The following is a 26,225-nucleotide window of genomic DNA, read 5'->3' on the forward strand; positions in this document are numbered from 1 at the left end:
CCGAATGTTTTTTACTTTATACATTTTCTTAGTTCTTAGGTGGTTTGTGTTCTACATTCTTTTGGGAAAGGGTCCTTGCGATTCTGGACATAGGACGTCCTTATTTATTGACGGCTGGTATACGGATGTTTGTTTCCACGCATGGATTAAACCTGAACCGCGTGAGTCTTAGCAAATGAGAAACAAGCAGCATTAAGCACTGTAGACTGCCACAAGCTCACGGTCGTCTGTCGTGTTGTTAGGCTCAGAAAAAATGAAGTGTTCCAAAACGACAACTAGTAATCTACGACTAGAAGTAGAAATCTACGATGGGAAGTAGTAATTTTACGATAGGAAATAGTAATCGTCGATGACGAGTGGTAATCTTTGATGGCAAGTAGTGATTTACGATGACCAGTAGTAATCTAGGATCGCCAGTAGTAATCTAGGATCGCCAGTAGTAATCTGCTTGGCCTGGTATTCGTATAATATGACTGGGTGGGGTGTCATGTCTGGTGTCTTCTGCTTCTACTTCAGTTGCGGCAGCATGAACAGCGATTGAATACGGCGTTAAACCCAAACATTTATTCATTCATTCATTCATTCAAACGCATTTGTTTTTGGGGGTCCAATGAAATAGTTAACGAGCTTTAGTTCCATGTTCATAACATTGACTTTTTTAAGAAACACCCAATTTCACCCACTAAATGTGTGCAGAGAACAGAGTAAAGGAGTTACGCCCTTTTGACTACCAGGAGCTTACAGGACGTTTACCGCTAGCCGATTTTCATGTCGTTCGCTAAGATCTGGCACCATGCATACTGTTTACGACAATATGAGTCGAAGGAGCTTTCTAGCACTATTTCCATTCATAGTCTGTAAAGGGCGTTCCAAGTCGATATTCGCAAGATCCATTTCCAAAACAACATTTAACACTAGCTCCCAAAGACAAAGGTATGTAAGAAATTATACAAATAGGAAATAAAGCCAGTAACACACAAGAGAGTAGCGGTCATCAGTTTTCAATGATGCCGGGCAGACAGTGGATATTCCAGGCAGTGCTGTTGGAAATGTTTGGACAAAGATCAACTTCAAAGCCTGAATCTCAAGTGTGGCCAGAGATGTCAGCAGGTAAATATGAACACTAATCCTTTAAGAATGATGATTCCCCATCCGAGTCCCTGTTCATAATCTTACACACCCAGTCTATGCTCCTGTAGTATTGTAACCTACATAGTGTACATCTCACTGGCAAAAAGCTCTAATGTTGTTACACTAAAACTTCACGTAATACTATCACGATAGATCAACCATGCCACGTCTTGCTTTCATCTATGCAAATAATGCTGCTCAGCCGGCACAAAAGAGCAATCATTGGCTATAATTGTGATTCTTTGTAAAGATTCAACTGTTCCTCCTCGTTTCTCCACTATGTGACCGTGATTTTTGCCATTTCAAGTCATTTCCAATTAGCTCTAACTTCGAGGAGCAGGCACGACCGAACATCTTGAACACTGATCGGGGACGAGAGGTTTGGGTGGGTGGTGGTCTTGAGTGGGCAAAGAGGATTGCAGCCCAAGAGATTTGAGTTCAGGGATCGCCCAAGCCCCGAAATCCATTGATTCTCGGATGCCCCGAGATGCATTCTAAACGATAACCGTGGGAATAAAATGAAAATGGGAATGACCTACGAATTCTGAAGGTGCAGTTTTTTGTACGTATTTAAAACTATATATTGTATTTGGAAGTTTTATGTATAGAACGTTTACCCTGGATTTTAATGGCAATGGTTTTTTGTTGTTGTTGTTTTTTTAATTGTTCTTAACTGTCATGCCAAAAGCAAATTATGGTGTGTTTGAACCAAAATGAATTCTGTCTGACTGACTGCAATTATCAGGGGCAATACACTGATGAAGGAACAAAATGAACAACAAGTCTGCATGAAATTAAAACCATTTTAAACTAAATCATTAAACTCTATTTGTGGGTTGAAGTGGCTTGCTTGGGCCTAGGCAGGTAAATATCAGAAATTGTTGAAACCAGACCTCAGCATTCAATTTAATTGTACTAGGTTGGACCTAAAACACTACCAATATTGTTGATAACACCCGCCTTTAAACTTTAACATGTAATTGGTTTATTTTAGTTTAAAATATTTAAAAATACATATCTGGTACCGGTATGGTAAGGCGGGTAAACGGCCCCAATGCAAGAAACTGTGCCCCTCAAGAAACGAAGCTGATTAAAACTGAGGGCTGCTGACACTTTCGTCAGGCCACTCCTTTTTTCAACTTTGTTTTAAAAATAAATCTGAATATTTTGTGACCCACGCGCATCTCATCAATGCGGTCGATGTAAGCCCGATTCCAGTTCATGCTGCCTTCCTCTTTGGCCGTCCGTAAGAAGGTTTGACAGCAACCTGCCGATGGTCCTGGGTTTCCTCCGGGCTCTCTCCGGTTTCCTCTCACTATAATACTGGCCGCCGGCGTATAATTGAAATATTCTTGAGTACGACGTAAAACAGCAATCAAATAAATAAACAAATATTTCTTTTAGCGAGTCGTCTACATTCTCCAGCCGTAAGTGGGAAGCTTTGGCAGCAACATGCAAATGGTCGCGGGCTTCCCCGGTTTTGCCTGGTTTCCTCCCACCATAATCCTGGTCGCCGGCCTATAAGTGAAATATTCATGAGTACTTCTGTTCAAGTACTGTGAAACACAATTCCTAAGCGGTCAAATTTTCAAAAGGTAGAAAAATTATCCAAAAATGAGAAAGAGAATCCTTTAAGTAATTTTATATGCATTCGGAAAGCAGCAGTTCATGTCACATTTTGGTTTATTTACCTTGTAACGGTTTATGTGATTCCAATTTGCTATTTCCTATGTGTATTTTAGGGCTCTGTGCACACCTTTATAGGTATCGCTGTATGTATATTCTATGTTGATCTGCTCACTAAGCAAGCATCATGCTTATTTATTATTGTCCAGTTCTCATTCCCCAGTTTTTGTTTATTTTATTTTAGTCACAACAGCAGTCTTCATACAGATTTACACTTCGTATTGGTTGAAGACGAAGGCCAGACTGCGGAAGCCACCACACTAGCGTCCTCAACCACACTAGCGTCCACCATCACATTAGCGTCCCCCACCACACTAGCTTCCTGCACCACATTAGCGCCCACCACCATACTTCGGTCCTCCACCACGCCAGCGTCCACCACCATACTAGCGTCCTCAACCATTGATCATCTCTTATGAGTGTGTATTTCCTAGTTTTAAAAGCAAATGCATGTATGTTCGGGTCAAATTTATTGCTTGAAGCAACTTTAGACAACATCAGTAAGCAGTGCTTTGAACGGAGGTCTGCTTTAATTGACACGAACAGGCAGCGAAAAGTCAATGTTCTATCAGACAATACCTGTGATAGCGTAAGGAGACGAACAGCCAGTGTAGCCTACATGTGTATGGTGGTGTTTTGCCACTAATTTCTAGCCTCAAAATGACCGTTGCGCCGATCGCCGTTAACAGGTGGATGCACAGAGAGTTGCCACTACAGACACACTCCAGTGTCATATTGGTTTCAACTCCTGTCAGTCAGTAATAGTAACTATAAGGTGGGGTACATCCTGATCGAGCCGTCAATCATGCATATCGATGAAGGAAAGTTGAAGGTTTTGAAGAGTATATGTTGGACATCGCTAGCTTGATTAATTGAAGATGCCTCCACTACTGAATGTTACCAAGGCAGCAGAAACACAAAGGGCAAGAGAATTTACAAATCCCTTAACCATGGTCCGGTGCGTCATACCATATGCACACATCATACAAATCAAATCTCAAACCTATGAGGCATAATTTGCCATGCAGAACTACAAACGTGAGTGACACTTTCTTTGCGTAAACTGATACAAACAAAACTGTTTTTAGTCTTGAAACGGAGACGAGAAACACTGTACTGTGTGCATACTGACACCACATAGCCGTTACATGACACAGTATTACAACGGAGTCAAGTAACAGCTAATAGTATGAAATAATCATTGATGGTTTAAAGTAATCCCTGGTGGTGACAAATAATCCCTGATGGTCTCAAGAATTCATGGGCTGTGTCTAATAAACACAGGTGGTGACAAATTAACACGCATACAGCATTGGGACATCAAAGCAATATATATATTATAATTCACTCATCACACAAAATAACAGTTCCGTGGCTTGTGACAAAACTGATTTACGGTATCTCTCTGAAGTCTACACTATATTTTGTAACCAGTGGGGTCATGGGTTCGAAATCTAACCGCCGCCATGTACGTGACAGATTCATCGTTACAACGTAACCCAACACTGGTATAATTAAAACAGTCCATCTCCGTGCCTACAGCAGGAAAATGGTAAATCCCTCAGAGACAGGTAGTCCAAAATATGGGCGGGAACTCTTTGTAATAATAATAATAATCTCCACCTACTGCATAACAAATATGTCATAAAGTTAGTTACAACCCTAGCTTGATTGACATTCTGTATGTTTCACTGTCAGTTCATTCCTGGCGATTGGCGATGGTTTACTTCTTCCAATGGTAAACCAAAGCGCCCTTACGTGAATGAAAACTTCATCGGAACGTTTTTGAACACAGATATATGGAAGAATCGCGCAATAAGGCAACGAATCGGTTCATTACACAGGGCCCTGGCTGGCATGGACGGAGAAAGCGTTGTTCTGTAGCGGGTGGGCAGCATTTAGTAAAGAATCATTCGTTCCATTCATGAACTCGGTCGCGATCGTACAAGAGAAATAAGATTGAACTGGGGCGTTAATATTAATAATTAATAATATTTGACTGGAGCATTGATTAGTGAAAACCTGAATCCCAGATGTTTGTATTCCTGAAAAATATTACCACACTCCTAGAAAAGTAAGAACCCTTTCTTGATTTTACCATCTTTCCTTTAAGTTTCTTTGCAACACTTTGACATTTTATATCTGATCTTGTTGGTGACTGTGCTCAGTGGAAAGCGGAACAGTTTGCACACAATATCGTGAAACGTAGGCAAGATCAACAAGAGTGTGTTATTCCAAAAGGGCGTTAGTAAATTTGGAAAATGAAAGGCGATGAACACAGGAAAGGGAATTAGAGACCACAAAACGTACATCGCAGCGATCGAAGCGAACTTTCTCGGCTTAACGCGTTGCTCCCTCAGGTGTTTTTCCAACCCGTACTTTTGACCTCCGGGTTTCTCGCTAGGCTTTCTCCACGACGATCCAATGAAAGTGAAGTAAACTACTCTTATCGTGGCAATCTGGCCGATAACAAACATGGTGAGGAGCAGGAGGTAGATTGAAAGCAGATACTGTCTCGGATATGACCGCCAGTCACAGGTGGTTGTGTTGCCTGAGGCGTGGACGCCGCTCGTGGTTTTTCCGGTGATGTTGTTGTTGCATTGACCTATCCGCATTATAAAGACGGCGGCGGGAACGGCACTGTGAAGAAGCAGCCCAGCCAACAAGACAACTACGGTGATTGTCACAGCCCTGTTAGTTCGCAGACCTAAAGACTGAAGCGGGAAAACCAGAGATTTACCCACCAGGAATTTCATTCCAAGTGACGTCAAGTAATACCACAAAAAGCCAAACGTTCGGATTGCTAAAATGATTAAACATTTGGTATCAGCAGTAGAAGGCGGTGAAGTAGAGAAAGGTGGCAGTAGTGCTGAAGCTGGAAACACTGCCATGGCGAAAAATATTGCGCCGAGACAGAAATCTATTGCGCCAAACGTTGTAATGTTTGATTTTCTAAACCTGATAGCGATAACACACAATACATTAAGCACAATCAGTATACCTCCGAAAACAACCATGGTCACTAAACCTACCACTGTTACTGCAATATCATAATTACTTGAGTTCTCCACCAGTCCACTGTAATTGTTATCCATGTGTTAGTCCCTCAGTAAAAATAGTCCTTGTTTAAGCTAAACTCCGATTTAAAGCACACATGGTATTTTGTGATACACGGTATCAGTGTGTGTGAGATTGTCAACATTGGCAGTAACAGAACAAGGAACATAATTCTGCTATGCAACCGGAACTAGACCCACCGGTAAATGAGTGATGCCCACCATCATGTGGGCGCCAAAATAACCTTCAATGAAAGTCAAAAGCTCCTCCAATCCAAAAGGACTTCCAATCAAGAGTCAAAAGTACCTCAAATCCAGATTTTTTTTACAATAGTCACAAAGCCACTAATGGAAAAGAGTTTACTGCTCTGCTTGAGTTGTGATCAAACGTCTTTGTATCTGATCTGAGTTAAGTTTTAAAGGATATATCACATAGAAAGTTGTTCACCACACCCCACTTGTCATAGCTGAGCTGCTCCAAGTGGAAAAAGCGGGGGCTCTGTTCTGCGCAGTTGATCAACACCTAATGGTTGCTTACGTGTAACTGACTTCCTGCGTAAACCAACAAGTTCCTTTCCAAAAGCAGCTTTATCTACCTCGCAAATTTTAATTTTCCGCCCGCCAGGTGAATCCACACTGATTCCATAGCCACGTCCTGAAAGTACCCCATACAATTTCCACACTATTATTTACATAGTGCTTTCAGACAAGCATGACGGGACTTGCTGCAGTGATGAATGGTCAGCACACATGTAAACTGTCCTGTCATAACCAGGCTTTATCAATTAGAAACATAATGGCATTGGTTATTATCGTTGATAAAACGCTAGGGTCACAGTTGGGTGACTAATCCGACAACAGGAATGTATCAGCTCTGCTCAGACCATCAAGTTCACGACTGCAATGTAGTGTCAGGCCATTGATTATGCAGATCAGACTTTGGGCTGTTTATTTTAAAAGACTAGACATCACCTGGCTAAAACATTTTTTCAATCAAAGTCAGCATTCTCAATACTGCACAAATGGCTGGCGTGAATCGAGGCAGCCATCTTGAGAATGTTATCCAATCAAGCACGTTGCTATCAGACTGTACAGCCTTACATGTGACGTGGCCTCCACCCATTCACTCCATGAAGTGGCTCATGATAGCACAGAACTACTGCGTAAGACATCATTTTGAGATCGTTTGCCAGTTAGTTACGAATAGCCGAGGGACCATTTCACAGTGTTGTGAGACAAGTCTGTATTATTTACGAACCACCACAGACGTAAAATTAGTTGATTTACAACGACAGTATCAGACAGTAGCATACCGTCTCCCAAACCGCATGCATCTCCCCAGTAGAACCTACTTAGACACTCTGTTCAAATTATACAAATACATAATTGTCGTTCGCTTAACCATTTCTAAATAACAAATATCAGAGTCAGTGAAAAATTCATTGGGGGTGGCGAAGGTTCACGGGAATGAGAAATTTTTTCTTTGAGTTTATGAGAATTAAAAAATTTAAATTTTGCTCCTTTGTCTTTCTTGTATACAAGGGATAATTTCCTTCTGTTTTCTTTTATAAAGTTATTGAAACGCCGTGTTTAAAACGAGGGGCTTTCTCTGACGTCCGCGATGACTAGGTCATCACGGCTCTCATCTTAGAAGCCACCACCACAAAACTGAAGCATAAAATTCAACGACAGTCGAATGCCTAGATCAGCCTCAGTGGTGCTTAGATTTATTTCCATTTGTTTCAGAATTGAGCTTGAAACTAGCTGTACAACAATCCTATTGTCTACTGCTAAAGACTCATAGTTGTACGTGGGTTCAGTAGTAATAATGAAGTCAAGCCATCACCACGTAAATGTAACAAAGCTTTCACAAACTTTCGATCCACATGCCGCTGTCAAGATAATGACCACGGCATATAAATCGAAAGCTTGTGAAACCTTTGTTACATTTACATGGTGCTGCCTTGACTTCATTATTATAATCCTACTGAAATTTTGTAAATATTTAATTGGGGTCAAAATCACCATCACAACCCTTCCAGAGGTCACGACCTGAACCAGGAATACCCAGCCAAGCATCTGCAGCCTGCTTAACCTGTAAATGATATAGCAGGCTTCCTGTACATGTATCAACACTTCAAGCAGTGGATCAGATATCCTTCCAGTATATCCACCTGCCACTTTTTTCTGTTATAGGCTGATGCTTTGATTATAATACGGAAAATAACTTCGACCTAAGAGAGCTAGAGTAAATATTTCGTCACCTTGCTATCGATAATGGAGAGGCGCTGAAGCTGTGTCAGGACGAAGTCTCACTAAACTTTTTCTGGGTTGAAAACAATTCCAAAAAGAATTTTAATGCCGATTTAAGATACTTTGGCTGGGAGCCTTTCAGTGGACATAAACATTCGTCAGGTGCTGTCTTTCATTTGAACTTCAGCCGTCTGTAAATTTAGTCACACTATTTACCAAAATTGCCCTCAGCAAGTGGCACGTTACACCACAAATTCTACACACAGATATGTTGAAAGTCCATATCATTGCAATGACATGGACAATGGGCGTGACGTTGACGCTTTACGGCACGGTTGGGGAAATCGGAGCACTTTAACCTGTAGAATAATAAATTAATGTTATCAATATTGTCAAAATGTCTTGAGAATTGACTTTATGATTATCATGACCTTTTAACGCCTGTTATACGAATGTCTTCCTCGACGAAGTCTTTGTTTGTATAACCATTTAAACCGCAAGGATAGAAAGAGATTCCCTACGTAAGTTATGCGTAGCGTCCCCAGAACTGTGTCGATGACGTCAAGCACTTCCCACCGGTCTAATCTTCATCTCTGTGAACTGCACATTTCCATACACCATTAGCCACGTATATCCGGCTATTCCTGAATACGCGGACCTTGGCATACCGCCGGCGTGGACATACTCCCCGTTCAGGTTACTGTTCTGGCAGTCGTCGTACCACCAGGCACCGTGATCACGGGCGGTGCAGATGACCCCTACATTGCCGTCGTTGTCGCTGTCAGGGGTGCTGAATTGGTAGCCGTCATGGTAGGTCATTGCATCGCCTGGAGCGTTAATATAAGATACACTTAGTATAAAACACATGGTGGAAAGTCAAACCACTGTCTCGAGTGATATCATCATTATTTAAGTCAGAGCTATCATATTAGACAAGGGGCATGGAGAGTAATCTGTTTTATTACAACAACCCAAACTCAACGTAATAAGATCTGAATCACTCAAATCAAACCATATTCTCTTGACATCACATAACTACATTTGTTTCATTTATTTCATCTATTAAGATTATATTATACCATGACTTGAAAACAAGTTCAAACATGACGGTGTCAGAAAAGGAGACATTTAAAAGAGTGCAACACATAGTTTTAATCAGAACTGTCACTCTCCGTCAAAGCATACTGGGCTCCGCTCATTATCTAGCATGTCCCTTAATTATATCTGAATAATTATGACGTCACACTAGATAAAACGCTTTCTAGCTGCATTTCTTTCCACTTATTTTATTTTTCAGAATATCAAGGAATAGGGTTTATAGTGTTACGAAGTCCAGCTCATGCTGGCTTTCTCATACGTGGGAAGGTCTGCTGATGATTATAGGTTTCCTTCGGGCTCTGGCCGGTTTCCTCCCAACATCATGGACACCCTCGTATAGATGATATATTCTTGTGTGCGGCGTAAAACACCAATCATATTAATAAATAAATAAATCATGGTGTTACGTGTCACCCACGAAGACAATTTTTGTACACAGTATGAGTAATATTACAGATGGCTGAATATAAGAGACAAGCTGAAAGAAACAGGCTCTATGATACCATGTACGGAATTGTGTGATTATCCTACCTGCTGTGCCTGAATAGGCTCCCACCATCAGCCGAAACTTGTCTTTCTCCCCCGATATACGAAATCTGCTGTACGCAGCTTTTCCACTCTCCCCCTTAAAGGCTTCAAGGTTGATTAGCAATTTGTAATGACGCTGCGATGTCAAGAGATGCATTTTCTCCAGTCCTAAGAAGAGAAAGTCAATAAAGAAATATTTTTGAATTCATTATTTGTTTTCCGCCCTTTTCCTGTCGATAAAAACGATTAAAAACGCAGGTTTCCAAGATGCTCATTATGCTAAACAGTATGGATTTCTTTTCATTAAAACTTGATTAACCTTGGGTAATTCCGAAAGCAAGCATATGCTGATATTGGTATGAAAGACAGGCCTTTCATCAAGGTATACCCGGCAAGTTTGTATCACCTTGTCCGATTTTATTTATGTTGTTATAAACAATAAAGAGAACCTGGTGCAGATAAACCTGGAAATATGGTATTTTAAAACCACTCATACTGATTCATATAAGCAAGAAATTGCTGTTCTCTTTTATCGGTCTTTTTTTTTTAAATTCTACCGCGTTAAAAATATGAATACCATTTCCTGAAGGCTCAGCTTTGCCTCAGTAAAATTGAAATATTTTCAACAAAAATTGTTTTAAAATTCCGACAAAAACGGCTTTATATTTTCGACAAAATTGATTTTAGATTAGCAGCAAAATCGGCTTTAGATTTTCAACAAAACCGGTTTAAGTTCCCCCTCCCACCCCAAAAAAATCTGTTTTAGATTTTGCGGCAGGCAAAATTCACATTGACCCTGAAGTTACGTTTTCCAGGGGAATATAGAGGATTGTTGGAGAAAATAAATTTGGGGTGGGAGAGGTGAGAGGTGTTGGGGTGGGAGTTGGTATACTTGGTGGTAAATTATATTGTATACACCCAACTTAAAATGTTTAAAATACAAAGACACGCGACATACTAAAGATCGTTATCTAGTAACGATTAGAGAGATAACCGATCAGTTTCATGGATGTTCTATCTATTATTGGTGAGGTTTAAACTGGACTATGGGTCTAGCCTTTATGGTTCCGCTAGGTAATCGTACTTAAATCTGTTCAATCTTGTCCATCACCATGGTATTAGACTCTGTCTGGGTGCTTTCAAAACCTCACCAGTGGAGAGTTTATACGTATACACATATATAGAGGCTAACGAGCCTTCATTACACAACAACCTGCATATAAAACTCAGCCTTCAGTACACAACCTGCATATAAAACTCAACCTTCATTACACAACCTGCATATAAAACTCAGCCTTCATTACACAACCTGCATATAAAACTCAGCCTTCATTACACAACCTGCACAGAAAACTCAGCTTTCATTACACAACCTGCAGCATATAAAACTCAACCTTCATTACATAACCTGCAGCATATAAAACTCAGCCTTCATTACACAACCTGCAGCATATAAAACTCAGCCTTCATTCCACAGCCTGCATAGAAAACTCACCCTTCATTACACAACCTGCATAGAAAACTCACCCTTCATTACATAACCTGCTTATAAAATTCAGCTTTCATTACAAATCTTCATATAAAACTGAGCCTTCATGACACAACCTGCATATAAAACTCAGCTTTCATTACACAACCTGCAGCATATAAAACTCAACCTTCATTACACAACCTGCAGCATATAAAACTCAGCCTTCATTACACAACCTGCATATAAAACTCAGCTTTCATTACACAACCTGCAGCATATAAAACTCAACCTTCATTGCAGAACCTGCATATAAAACTCAGCCTTCATTACACAACCTGCATATAAAACTCAGCCTTCAATATGCTACAAAGCCTATATCTCATCCAACAAACCCTGCCTCTGTTATAGGTCTTTTCCAGAGTCCCTCCATGGCTTCTTCCACAATCTAGATTAACGTTTGATCCTTGTAAACAGAATAATTAAAACACAAATCCTCCTATAATTAAGTAAAGTTTTGATGAAAATAAAGCCAACTGTCAATTATAAATATATATACACTGAGGGGACAAAGGACGCTGATGCGTCAGCATCCTCAAATTCAGTCTTTTCTGCCGACATGAGCGAGGCCAGAACTTTTATCCTGTCCTTATCAAATGTTTCTTCAGTGCATGCCTTGATAGCTGTGATATGTAGTCAAGCGCTTTTCTTTTTTTTTGACAATAAAGAACAATAAATTTAAGAATCCATTAATTCTTGAAACATCATCCGTTCGCAGGAAACTAATTAAAAGCAGCAAAAACCTACAGGTAACGAGTGCCTCCTAAGTTATCCATCTTGTTGCAAACACCAGGCATGACACCTCATCAATGCATTAAGTGATTGTTGACACCGGTACAACCAGGCCCCGAGATCTTAGACTGAAGTCAAATTTTCAAACCCCTTTCAAATTGTTATTTCTTATGTAACAAGGTCAAAATATTTCTTAGCAACGTAATCTCTGGATAAGGTAATATATAACAAATTCGAGCTAATATAACAGAAAAAAACATACCTAATTTAATGGTTAAAGTTTTTTACTAAGTCTTAGATTGCTTCGTGAATCCGGGCCCTCTCCATAGTTGCCCAGTAAAAGCTGATAGCCTAGCGACCCATCACACAATGTTAGTAGTCTTAGCGTCGAAACAGACATTTGTATAGCAGTCGTCAACTAATATGGAAGTTCAAGGTCAATATTATGGCAAGGTCACTTCCCTCAACGACGTGTAACACGAACCACCAAAGAATATAATGTACTAAATTATGTAATTAGGACGGAATCATACAAAGATGAGCAGACAAAAGTTTTCAATGATGTTGGAAAGACGCAAGAAATCTTGTTGGCGAATGGGTGAAAGCAGTATTGAAATCGTGTGCCATGCGAATATAATATGTCAAAAACATAATATGCATTTGATATGCTCTTTGATTGCAATTGTTCATATACTCAAAGTGGAGATTTAATTCAACACGATGAATTCCAATCCCCTAGCCCGGAGCTAAGCTGAATTAAGACATCATCAGACAACACCAATCAAATATGTCATTTTGCTAGATTTAACAAAGCTTCTCGTTAAATTACTTCTTTGATGTGGTAAATAATCAACTATGAAACGACGTTTCTCAGGAAACAGCATTACCAACAAAGTAAGAAAGATTAAATACAACTAAAAACGTTCAGCAAAGATAGTAATACCAGGGCAGCGACGACAGTGTGATAGCTGGCAAATGGGCATATCTAACCAGTGGAATACAGCCTCTCAACCCGGTTAGGCTTTGATTATGACTGTTCATACGAATGCTTAAACAGTAGCAAATTCCACGCCCCTAGCACCATCACATAAGCAAAATTATTGGTAAAACCAATGCGGTGATGTTAACTGTAACTTATTAGACGTCACTGGTGTACAGTTACTCAAAATGCTGTGTTTGCCGTCACATTTAGGATACAATAATTACTCAAAATGCTGTGTTGCTGTCACATTTAGGATACAATAATTACTCAAAATGCTGTGTTGCTGTCACATTTAGGATACAATAATTACTCAAAATACTGTGTTGCTGTCACATTTAGGATACAATAATTACTCAAAATACTCTGTTGCTGTCACATTTAGGATACAATAATTACTCAAAATACTGTGTTGCTGTCACAGTTAGGATACAATAATTACTCAAACTGCTGTGTTGCTGTCACATTTAGGATACAATAATTACTCAACATGCTGTGTTGCCGTCACATTTAGGATACAATAATAACTCCAAATACTGTGTTGCTGTCACATTTAGGATACAATAATTACTCAAACTGCTGTGTTGCTGTCACATTTAGGATACAATAATTACTCAACATGCTGTGTTGCCGTCACATTTAGGATACAGTAATTACTCAAAATACTGTGTTGCTGTCACATTTAGGATACAGTACCATTAAAATGACACAGATTTTCACAGAATATCTATTGGAATGTAACTTTTACCCACCCAACCAGAATTCTCCGTACAGATTGCCGAAACCGTTTTTATAACTTTGCCAATTCCTGTAAAAGTCCACAGTACCATCTTGTCGTCGTTGAAACACCTAAGGACATCAAAAAAATAACGTTTCGATGCAAATAAAGCTTAGGATTCTATCAGATTATCGTTAAAGCCTAATGGGCTGCTCTCAGGAGGGTTTTCAGCGTGAAAGAAACCGAACCGAAATATTTCAAAGAAATACCTATTTGCAAGCTACATATAATGGTAGCTTGCAAATAATAATGATATCACAGAATTGGCTTTCGGTCAAGATGAAACATTTGATCACGGCTTTTAACTATGAGCTTGTTTTAAAATAAATGGGTTTGGAGAGTTAGAAAGCACAATCAAAATGGCTGAATCGGGATTCGTAGGCCTATATGTAACATCATTAGACAAGGCCCTGAAGTGTCCTGTGGAAACGTAGCCACCTACGCTTCTTCTTTTTCACAAGAATATCGGATAAAATATGGAAGCCAAGAATATTCACGGAAATATAAATTTCTAGATAAAATCACGCTAAAAACTCACCAGCCACCCACCGCCGTCTGTCGTCATGTCACAGTACACAAGGAACCCGTTTCCGACTCCGAACGGAAACACTCGGTACACGCCGCTCTTGGCCTTGTCACAGTCCTGAATGGCTTTACAGTCAGAGGGATATAAACAGTCACTAAAGATGCCGCCGTCTACAAATGAGAACAAGTAATCCAACAATACATTATGTCAGAAAACATATTTTTCATAATCGTTTCCATGCTAAATGATCGGCTGACATTAGGCGGAAACTTCCCTCTAATGGATGGCTCCACTTGTCTTTCAAGAGTACAGTTTGCATGTCTGTACAATTGGCTAAGGTCGGTGGATGACTCCACCTATGACACTGACCGCAATTCTGTAAGTTAAAAAAGTCTTGTGTATGACGTTAAACAACAATCAAATGCATATATAAATAAACAGATAAATAAATCATAAAACCGCAATCACAAGGGTGAGATTTGTCGCATCGACCAGGACAAACGTGATTTCAAAGCAACAAATATGACAATGTGGTGTAGACAATTCCACACATCTCATCCTGTGAACTTGGCTTATGTAACAGAGCTTGTCCTATTTTCTTATGGACTCGTCTAATTCGACAATCGACACGACACATCCCATCCTGTGAACACATCGTATGTAACAGAGCGACAATTGATACCACACACCCCATCCTGTGAGGGTGCCGTTTGTAACAGAGCGAAAACTGATGCAACACATTCCATCATGTCAGCTTGCCAGACGCAACAGAGCGAAAATCTGTTTCACACATCCCATCCTGTGAAGGCGGCGTATGTAATAGAGCGACAATCTATAGGACACATCCCATCCTGTGAACGCTGCGTATGTAATAGAGCGACAAACGATACCACACACCCTATCCTGTGAATGCGCCATCTGGAACAGGGCGACAATCTCAAATCCCATCCTGTGAACGCGCCGTATGTAATAGATCGACAATCATACATCAAGATGGGATGTCATCTTATATCCAGCAGGATGGGATGTGTCGTATCGATTGTCGCTCTATTACATCCGGCACGCTGACATCCTGTGTGCGTCCGGTATGTGATAGAGCGACAATCGATACCTTACATCCCATCCTGTGAGCGCGCCATATGTAATAGAGCTTGTCCTATTTGTGCAGTGAACTCGACCGCCAGTAACATCAGTTATTTAGACTGGCTGCGGTTATAGGACAGTCGCATACTGATAATAATGCTTTCAAATATAGGTTTACTTGTGTTAATAAACATATCCGTTTAGACCTGATTCAGCCTGATTGTGCTTTATGGCTAACTTTAGGCTTGTGCTATTAAAGAGTTTCTGAATACTTTGTTTCCCTTTCCACTGAATGCTGGTTGTACAGCTGCCATTATTAACATAGCGTGTCTGTTGTTCTGTGTCTATCTTAATTATTGCTTATAATTGTCAGTTTGTTGTATGTATGTGTGTTTCATGTAAACGGAAAGCATTTTTTGGATGTACACTTTTGACATGTAAAAGCCTTCGTATGTACCTGGTTTAAAGCACTTGTACAGCACTTGTCACTTTTCAAACCAGAACTCTTCCTGTGTCCTTTATTTCAATTTTAAGACGGATACTTGATGTTAGTTGTTCCCATAGACACGATACTCACTGATACACCTGTGATTCAGACCACGTGGATATTTTAAGGTTATGTAAAATTGTGGTCAAGGACGTAGTATTTATTTATTTATTTATTTGATTGGTGTTTTACGCCGTACTCAAGAATATTTCACTCATGCGACGACGGCCAGCATTATGATGGGGTTGAGGGTGGGGGGAGACCGGGTAGAGCCCGGGGGAAACCCACCACCATCCGCAAGTTGCTGCCTGACCTTCCCACGTACGGCAAAGACGTAGTAAATGCTCAGTGGCATGTCCAGGGCTTAAAATATACATCCTTTCTCCGTTAGCACAGACAGTATTCACTAGCTGTTAACAGTTGTTCATGTACATCTAACAGCTGTCATCTTCTTCCCTTGAAACCCAGACCTACAGAGCCAACAAAGTATACACGGGTTTATGTACGTCATCTTCATCAAGCTGTATATTTCATCTGCATAGTTTAAAGTTCCTAGTTTCGTCTACAGCCAAACACAACACACTACGACACTCTCACCGAAGTGAAAGAAACCTAAACACGTTAGTACAAAACTGACCTGTCACGTTAAATGTCTTCTCCAAAGGTTTGACATCATACCGATCTAAATACCCCATGTAAGACTCATGAATACATGACATTTGGTGACACACCAGCATGGCTACCAGTACCACACATCCAAAGGATGACATCCTCATTTCTCTTGTTACAAGCTAAAATGTTAAACTACGAGCAGAATAACTAGGATTAAAGTGCCTTTCTGCCAGCGGAACAGCGCTTCAGCAGCAGCTGCGCCGAATGCCACTGAGTTTTTTTTTCGGGTGAAGACCTCTGTCTTTTTGTCGGCCATTGTGTTATATATTTGTCCTACTCAATAAAATGGTAAGCAAAGCTTGCAAACCTTTAATCTCTGTGCGAGTGTGAGTGTCACAGTAAAACCATCCAAATAAATGAACATGCACTCCAAAAAATCTGTTAATTTAACCAGAAAGCTTGTTGTCTGAGTTATACTAGAATGTATTGTGTTATTATAATATATGTCATATTCAACAAAATATCCCGTTAGTCTAACACAATCTTGATGTTGAATTAATAGACTAAATGTTCTATATTTAATAGAACAACGGAACACATTCTAGTATTACTCAAAAAACAGATTTTCTGTTGAATTTACCAGGACATTTTTGAGAGTATAGACGAAGTCTGCGATTACTCTCCTCACAACTGTTAGATACCTGGCAAAAATGGCGGCAAAAACATCAGAGTAAACAACTTGCTCATTGCTTTCCTTGACAATACTCAGAGATTTACATATCGTAGACAAACAGACACAAGTCAGCCACGTAGCCGCGCCGTATGATTCTCTCGTCTGGCTATGTTGTGTATGTTAGCAGTTCCTGGGAAATGAGTCAGGCGGACAAGCCACGTTAACCTAGCAGTAGATCCATTAAAATACGCACACCGCACGGTATATAAAGACAGGCAGGGTACAGACAACCTTATAGGAGGGTTCTGTTTTTCTGGTGTTTTGTGTGGGTGGTGGTGGTGGGGGGGGGGGGGGGGGGGGGTGTTGGCTTTTCTCTGTATGATACCTGTTTGTAAATGCAGACAACATGGTCGCTTACGCGGAAAGATGATAATTGATAATGTCCAAGTATTGATAATGTTTTCTAGATTCCACATAGAGACATGTAGATTTTAACTGATCTTTCACACCTAGGTTAAGGCACAAGACAAACTGTCTGTACGAAAGTAGATTGTATATATCTGATCGGTGTTTAACGCCACATTCAAGATTTTTTGGTCCAAACAAAAGCGGTGAGGTTTAATTATGTCAGGGGAGTCGGAGTGCCCGGAGTAAATTACTTCCCTTTGCTCCAGTTGCCATGTTAAGATGTCCTCATACACAGAAAAGACAAACCTATTAAAAGCAACAATGTACCACAAACCAACACAAAGCGAGGAGTAATCTCTGCCCTAACAACCACAACCTGTATGATGGAAAATGTGGATGGAGTGCCCAGAATCTCTGGAACTACTGTTCATAATTGTATCTAATGCCGCTTAACTCGGGGCATTCTGCAGTGTACTAGTCGTGTTCATTTAGATGGAATATATGAACACTGACAATCAAAAGACAAACTAAGATACATTATTGATTATTGACAACTTATGAACTAGCATTGTACTCGCTATTATTTCATTCATTCGCATAGATGCGTCTTTCCATCATCACTTTACATACTTTCAAAGTGCTTTGATGGTTTGTGTTGGACGTTGCTTTCGGGGATTGGCCTTCCGATTGTCAACCTGGAAAATCCATTTTGGTTGACGGCTGGTATACCAATGTCTGTTTTAATGCCTAGATTCTGGACCATTTAGTATCTGATCTATTAGAGAGTCTCTTAGACGTATTCAATGAAATCTGGTTATCTAGGGATTTCCCGACGTCGTGGATGGAGGCTTGTTATATCTCGGAAATTGTCTTCTGCGGAATAGCTTTTGGACAGAAGAATAAAAGTCTGAAACAGTTAGAATAAAACATGAATGAAACATTAGCAGTAAAACATGAACAGTTGGAAAGAAAGCCCTAAATGAGATAAAATGACAACAGGAAGAAATACACCGGTAACGCGCGACCATTTTCCAGCTTTCACACTGTCGTCACTGCTCTGGGTTTTCTTTCTATGCTGTACGTCTTAATGATATTACTTATGTATTCAAATCTGGTCGGCTACGAGCAAAAAGTTGGAGTACCACAAGGCAGTATTCTATCATCTATGCTGTTTAGCTATATGCTGATGATCTCGTAACATGCTATGGTGCTACAAATGTGAATAACATCGAAGTGCAACTGCTGACCTGTCTAAATAAAATTGAGAAATGGGCATCTGTATAGCTTATCAAACCATCCGAAACATCATGATCCTTCGTATAAAACTTGTAATGAACCACAGACTGTAGATGTCACTGGTCTAGAATTACTGAAAATGTTGACTTGTGATCACATTTGACATGCAACAATATTAAAACAATGCAAAGGAATCAGGCCTTGAAGCTTTGTCCACCAGCAGAATCTAGGTTCATGCAGGAATACAATGTAACTAAAGACTCATAGGCTGATATGACGATAAATTCATGTTTCAACGTCCTTTAAAATAAAGTGGCACTTTTGTTTTCTCTACCTACAGCTTGAAATGACAAATTTTAAGATGTCTGCACCATACAGTGTCTTGAAGAATGGTACTTCTTGATTTTTTCGTACTTCGCTCAGCACTGAGAGAATAGAGCCAGGAAATAGGACTGGGTGTCTTGCGGCAGCGCTTTGCCACAAAGAGACACAGTATATGTACACACTTTTAAAGACTCCTCGCATGAAAAAGTATTACGTACGATGTAAAACCCAAAAGATGTACACATACACATACACGTAGAGTGAAGATAATGAAGTGAAAACACAACATCCGCTCATGTTTCGTATCACCATTCATCAGCCAATCTGACCTATTTCAGAAGACTTCTTCTGCCAGTGTGAAACACAGCATTAAAACTATTCAATAAAATCATAACATTTAACCACGCAATGACACGATTAAACTAGCATGGTACACAATTTTGTTAATGCTTTCATTCTTTCCCCGGGATCAAACCCGGGTTAGATCACACCAAAGACTTTGAAAATGGTGCCTGTTACTATCTCCATTGGTGCTCAGAACTGAGAAGTTAGAGCATACGAACGAGATTGGTTGGAACAGTGTCAGTATAATGGGACCGGGTGTGTCATGTCTGGCGTCTTGGGCATGATACTTCAGTGGTGGCAGCACTTTGGCGACAGAGACCCGCCCTGCCACAAGAAGAAACAGTGTATGTCCACACACCTAATGACTTCTCATCCTCATATGACTGAAAAATAAAGTATGACGTTAAAACCTCAAGCATTCATTCATTCATTTATTCACCTTTCCAATATCACTGAAAACTGTTGACCCCCAGCATGAATCCGTCTTAATCTCATACTTTATATACGTTCCTATTTCTGTAAATGTTTGTGTTGAACGTTGTTTTGGGAAGTGGCCTCGGGACTATTGCCTAGGAACATCCATTTTCGTTGACGGTTGGTATATGAGTGTTTGTTGTGACACCTAAATAAGCAACCAACAAAAATAATGCCAATCCGAAACACACACTTTTGACGGAAACATTTTTTGTTATTCAATGATTGTGGTATATCGCCATACTCAAGAATTTTTCATTTATTCAACTAGTTATGTTCAACTAGTTATGTACCACTTTCCGCTTTTTTAAACGAACATGCAAACTGAAATGACGACACTAAAACATAACCATACAAATGAAATCCATATCCCCAGAAAAAGCCTGATTATGGAAACATTTTTCATGTCATTTAAATATATGACCAACGCATCATCTGTATATCATGTTTTTATCATCTGTATACACCATGGCGGTCAGTAATTTGGATGGAGTAAACGAGAAAATGTAAAACGTGACAAGTTACTGACACACTTTCCCATCCGTGACGCACAGATAGTCACGCCATATTGGTGGAAGACAAACGGATATCGACACATGCCTCCACAAAATGGCCCCATCATTGAAAGTGGTTATCACTTATTGTGAGGAAGACCTCTACCAGCGGAATGTTGAAATTCCCTGTCCAAGGACAGAACTGAACCGGCTGTGCCATCGGGTGGAAATGTGATATTTTATTACTTGGTCACATCCCGGCTCCCATTTTATTTAATCCCAAACTTTGGCTGGTAACAGACGCGAGGACTGAAATGTTCAACCCACCTTTACAAAACGAAGATTAAAATGTTTAGCCCAATATTACAAAACGAGGACTGAAATGTTCAACCCACCAATAAAAACGAAGACTGAAATGTTTAACCTACCATTACAAAACGAGGATTGAACTGTTCAACCCACCAATACAAAACGAGGATTGAAATGTTTAACCCACCATTACAAAACGAGGATTGAACTGTTCAACCCACCATTACAAAACGAACACTGAAATGTTCTACCCACCATTACAAAACGAGGATTGAACTGTTCAACCCACCATTACAAAACGAGGATTGAACTGTTCAACCCACCATTACAAAACGAGGAGTGGACTGTTCGACCCACCATTACAAAACGAGGATTGAACTGTGCAACCAACCATTACAAAACGAGGATTGAAGTGTTCAAATCATTATTACAAAACGACGATTGAAGTGTTCAACCACTATTACAAAACGAGCATTGAAGTGTTCAACCCACCAATAGAAGACGAGGATTGAACTGTTCAACCGACCATTACAAAACGAGGATTGAAATGTTCAACCCACCATTACAAAACGAGGATTGAACTGTTCAAACCACCAATACAAAAAGAGGATTGAAATGTTTAACCCACCATTACAAAACGAGGATTGAACTGTTCAACCCACCAATACAAAACGAACACTGAAATATTCTACCTACCATTACAAAACGAGGATTGAACTGTTCAACCCACCATTACAAACCGAGGATTGAAATGTTCAACCCACCATTACAAAATGTTTATTTTTCGCATTTATACCTCCCTTGCTGACAATCTGCTTGGTATATAAATGTGCATCGGCAAAGCTATTGGGTCCGAAACAAAATAATGTTGCAATAACATATTATTTCTTATAAATATTTCGAAAAAAATAGTTTTATGCCCTTTCTAATCCTGCTGGTCATAACGATCAAATTACAAGCATTCAACGTTACACTCAGGCCTAACATTACCGTCCACACAGCGTTTAGAACAGCTGGGTTGGAACAGTGCGTGGAACAGTGAAGCATAGCAAGTGTTACGGTCACAAACGGACCGTAGAAAAACACCATATTGAAAACCAACAAGAAACAGTTTCTGTTCCTTTTCCTGATCAATTCTCGGACTCGCTCAGCGGCATCTGTACTCTGAGCAACATTGTCTGTAACGGTCATGATTTGGACTTGGATGCTTCGACTTTTTTTGTTGGCAAATGCCATCATTACAGAGCTGAGCACTGCCAAGAGTAGATCGGCTGGGACGACTATTCCGTATGTAAAGAGGTAAAGAAACCACATGGGATATACTGACCAATCACAACCTCGGAGGACCTTTGTCCTACTCCCCATGGCCAGGTTGACCTCTACGGTTTTGGAGTGGATAAAAATCGCCGTCAGTGTCCCTATGGCAACAACTGGTAAAACGATGGAAAGAGCAATTCCGACTTTTACCAAGCCCCACTTGTTGGTCATGGTTCCAGGACGTAAAATTTCCATGGCCAGTACAACGGCACAGTAAGATGTCATTGTTATACTTACAACAACAACAAGGATCTGTAAACTGCAAACAACTAAACAACTTGTTGTATGTTGAAGAATAGAAGCCGAATGAAAAAAAAGGAAGGACAACGGCATCATTATGACTGCCACTAACACTCCACCGAGATGAAAAAACACCATTAATTCCTTGTTGTGTAAAAGGTCGTCGCTGAAGATATGTCCGACTATTACCAATACTGTAGATGTGAGAGCGATGCAGGCGATGACGACAACAACAACGCTGAGTGACGCGATGACCGAAAGGGACAGCTCGCGTGATAAAGCTGGTGTTGAATTCATCATGGACTGGGTGAAGTTTGTGAATATAACTGGTGTCGAATTCATCATGAACCGGATGAAGTCTAAACTTATCTGAGGAAAAAACACCGAACGAACGCACACTGTAGAAATAGTGTTGAATATCCGCTAAGCCTCTATATAAACACACGACGAAAAATGTTGTGGGCAATTACACGGATCTGCACGGCACAGATGATCGAGGTACATGGCGTGATGCTCGCACGTGTACTTCTGTCATAAACACTGTGACACAGAAAACGCTAGCGTCACAAGGGGCGTAGTTATGGCAACAAAGAAGGTCGTACATGTATTTACTGGACATGTGACTTGCTTTTAATATCAGTACTATGCCTTGATTTTACTTTATCGATCGGCCTTTAGTCTGTGACACGTAATAACACAAGCTCTGCACATGGATATGTTGGAAGTATATATTGTTGCAAGGAAAATGAAGTTATAAAACTTTTTCTGATTCATAATGTTAAGGTCTATAAGCTCGGTTTCGAAGGCAAGAACCCATTTCCTCGGGTGACGTCATAATTATTCAAAAGCAATTGGCATACTGGATATTGGGCGGAGTTTAACGTGTTTTGGGACAGAGGGCGACGCCAGTTACCTAAACTACTATCGACTTAACTGTAAAACTCTGTTGCTGACACTGCCATGTTTGAAATTGTTTACACGTTTTGGTATAATAAAAACTTAATAAATGAATTTTATTTTATCTCTTGTCTCTATGATATCACAGTGGGATGGATGTTAAGAAATTAGTCTATTCGCAGACAGTAGAGTAGGCTGTGTTACTGCGTGGAGTTTTTTCTAACCGCTTGCTGGAGCAGCCATTGTAACACAAATTACTCCCCACGCTCATTGCCAAGCATGCAAGTTGCTTTTGAGAAATTATGACATCACCCAAGACAATGCGCTCTTGGTGTCGAAACTAAGCTTTTGATGTTTAACATTATGAATTACATTATTAGGTATTCTAACTGCATTTTCTCTGTAATAATATGGACGCTCAGCGTGTCAATGTGTAGAGCCTGGGTCGTTACCTGCCTCTGGCAAAAGGCAATTTTGGTAGCCAGTATGACCGATTTTACAGACAGCTGAATATAGGCGACTCTCTAAACGAAACAGACTATAGAGTTCAACTCACAGCGATCGCACTGGAGCGAGTTTCCAGGGTCATTGTGCCCTCAGCCACGGAGGCTCTGTATATTTTTTTATAAGATTTATAGCTACACAACACGCCCATCGGAAAATAACATATGTGCGAATGTGTATAAGGTCGATTGTTTCTCCGTGCATACTTTGTTTAAACTAAAACAACAACAACAACATCTCCATTATGAAAAATTTAACTCTCAGAATGTGCATGTGATCCGTTGTTTGTCGATGAATACTTTGTTTAAACTAAAGCAGTTTGTGCGTTCGTGAATGACAATCGCAAAGCAAGCGCCATCGAAGATAATGGACATTCTAAACTGTTAAAAATCAATTTCAGATGTCACCATTAACTGTGATTTCTCCAAGAAGAAATAAGCTAATATTAGCTCATCCGTGTAATGGGTGCCACATTGTAGCCGTGATTGACAACGGCTTGAATTGTTTTCGGTATCCTGTGAAATGTTTCTGTTGGAATCAATAACATAGAAACGAAACGTCTTTTACTTAAAATACTTGTGGAAGACATTGTATTTCATCTTAGCATTTCCTTTGGTGTTTCTTTAGATATTGTCATTGTTGTCATGGCGCTGAAAAGAGATCAACACTATCTGGCAGATTAGGCGTATAAATACCAAACAGAACACATTTTGAAAACCAACAAACAAGGAAGCGTATGAGTACAAATATAGCAACAACTGAATAGTTTTCGTTCTGAAAATATGTATCTCCTTTGAACATTTTCACTCCCTAACGTTTCACCCAAAACGGATATCGACCGGTTTATAAAATGACTCCGGAGACAACGCTGTCGATGGCCAGTAGTTATATTTGGTTAGCAGGGTTTAACACAAGCTCACGAACACTGGAAGATAAAGAGGAAGTACAGTCATTATGTAACCGCTAGTGGATATGAGTTAATATCATTATCACATTTTCCTTGCCTGCTATGGTGAAATTCAACCTACCTTACTAATCTCCAGTGATGGAGTTAGTCTAGCCAACGAAATCCAGCTTCGACAATTACTGATGTCATAGCCATTCTGTAAAAAGGGCGTCCCCTCAAAGAAAAAAATGATAAGGACCTCACCTTGATTATGTTTATTTTTTTAGTCAACGAATACGTACGTGGACTGTTTGAATTTCTTATCAATAAAATGTATGTAAATTTGGGGAACTATACATCAATTATGTCGAGGCCGTACAAAAACAATTTCTCACTTGTAAGAAGGTTTATGGGTGGTGGAAACCGCATTTTGTCGAAGGACCAGCATATCATTTCCATCGAGGTTGGTGCTAGCGAGGTACCGAAAACAATGAACGCTAGATAAGCTCTAAGATTCCTTGTACGAGGCCTGGGATTGAACCAACATCTCGGATGTCCGACAGATGAATGACATGGAGTACTAAGCCAAAAAGATCTCTGCTCTCCACCCGGACCTCTCAACCTTGGATTGTAAGTAACAGATCGAAAATGCCAGAGGTGCCATCCCTATGATTTAATCGCTTCACCTGTTCCCGTCACGCGTTAACAAATCCATTAAGAGTACCTTGTACTTAAACAGAGGAACAATCACACCATATGCAGATCATAGAGAGACCAACTGAGACCAATTACATACCTTGAAAATGTTGGTTTTAAGATCTGTATATTAAAAAAAGATGTTCTGGCACTCTGTAGGGTGACAGGAAGTAAAACGGCAGATAAAAAGAATTAAAGACGTACAGCATAGAAAGTAAAACCAGAGCTGCGACAACAGTGTGATAGTTGGCAAGCGGTGACACGTAAAATACGACCTCTTCTCAGCGTACCTCAATTAGAGTTTTATTCTAACTGTTCATGTAAATGTATATATAGTAGCAATTTACACGCCCCATAGCATTATGCCTTAAACAGAATTAGGTAAAAAAATCAGTGAAATTAAACGCAATTTATTAGAATTCATTGGTCTAGATAACTCAAAATAACATGTTGTCATCACATTTAACTTAAAATCACATTAAAACAATGCAAATGGACCAGGCATGGGGACTGCTTAGTCCAGCTGCAGAATCCTGGTTTATGCGCAAATACAATATAATTAAAGACGTACAGTATAGAGAGTAAAACCAGAGCAGCGACGACAGTGTGATAGTTGGCAAGTGGTCACACGTAACCTGTGAAATTCGGCCTCTTTTACCTCAGTCAGGGTTTGATTTTAACTGTTCATGTAAATGCTTAAACAGTAGTAATGTGCACGCCCCCTAGCACCATAGCTTAAGTAAAATTAAGTTAAAAAAACAGTGTCCTGTTCATTGGGGATCCAAATGTATATAAGTGCAAATTATGACGGGACGCTTCATTCGAATTCCCTGTGCTCATTAGGAAAGAGTGGTTAGCCAGGTAAAATGTTTCCGTTTCTATCATCATGTTGGCATACTTGGACCTGGGTATATAGAACATGACTGGCTTGCATTCTTGGACCTG

The 26,225-nt window shown here is 40.0% G+C and overlaps 1 protein-coding gene across 1 annotated transcript; it reads right to left on the reverse strand.

The window, feature by feature from the left end:
* Nucleotides 1-8,687: 8,687 nt before the first annotated feature.
* LOC135477813 (fibrinogen C domain-containing protein 1-like) lies at nucleotides 8,688-16,662 on the reverse strand. The gene is made up of 5 exons (XM_064758016.1): nucleotides 16,503-16,662; nucleotides 14,308-14,465; nucleotides 13,744-13,840; nucleotides 9,756-9,920; nucleotides 8,688-8,953 (listed from the first exon to the last, which is right to left on the reverse strand). Exons 1-5 carry the CDS (start codon nucleotides 16,639-16,641, stop codon nucleotides 8,688-8,690), a joined length of 825 nt encoding a protein of 274 aa, XP_064614086.1. The 5' UTR covers nucleotides 16,642-16,662.
* Nucleotides 16,663-26,225: the final 9,563 nt, after the last annotated feature.

This window comes from Liolophura sinensis, chromosome 11 (genome assembly GCF_032854445.1).
Source record: "Liolophura sinensis isolate JHLJ2023 chromosome 11, CUHK_Ljap_v2, whole genome shotgun sequence".
In the NCBI taxonomy this organism is placed as follows: Eukaryota; Metazoa; Mollusca; class Polyplacophora; order Chitonida; family Chitonidae; genus Liolophura; species Liolophura sinensis.

What these genes read in the sequence shown, in the direction of transcription:
- LOC135477813 (XM_064758016.1), bottom strand. Translation starts at nt 16,641, where the DNA reads ATGAGGATGTCATCCTTTGGATGTGTGGTACTGGTAGCCATGCTGGTG. An exon ending in GAAGACATTTAACGTGACAG is followed by an intron (nt 14,466 to 16,502) that starts GTCAGTTTTGTA and finishes TCTCATTTGTAG; the next exon opens with ACGGCGGCATCTTTAGTGAC. An exon ending in AGCCTATTCAGGCACAGCAG is followed by an intron (nt 8,954 to 9,755) that starts GTAGGATAATCA and finishes TTAACGCTCCAG; the next exon opens with GCGATGCAATGACCTACCAT.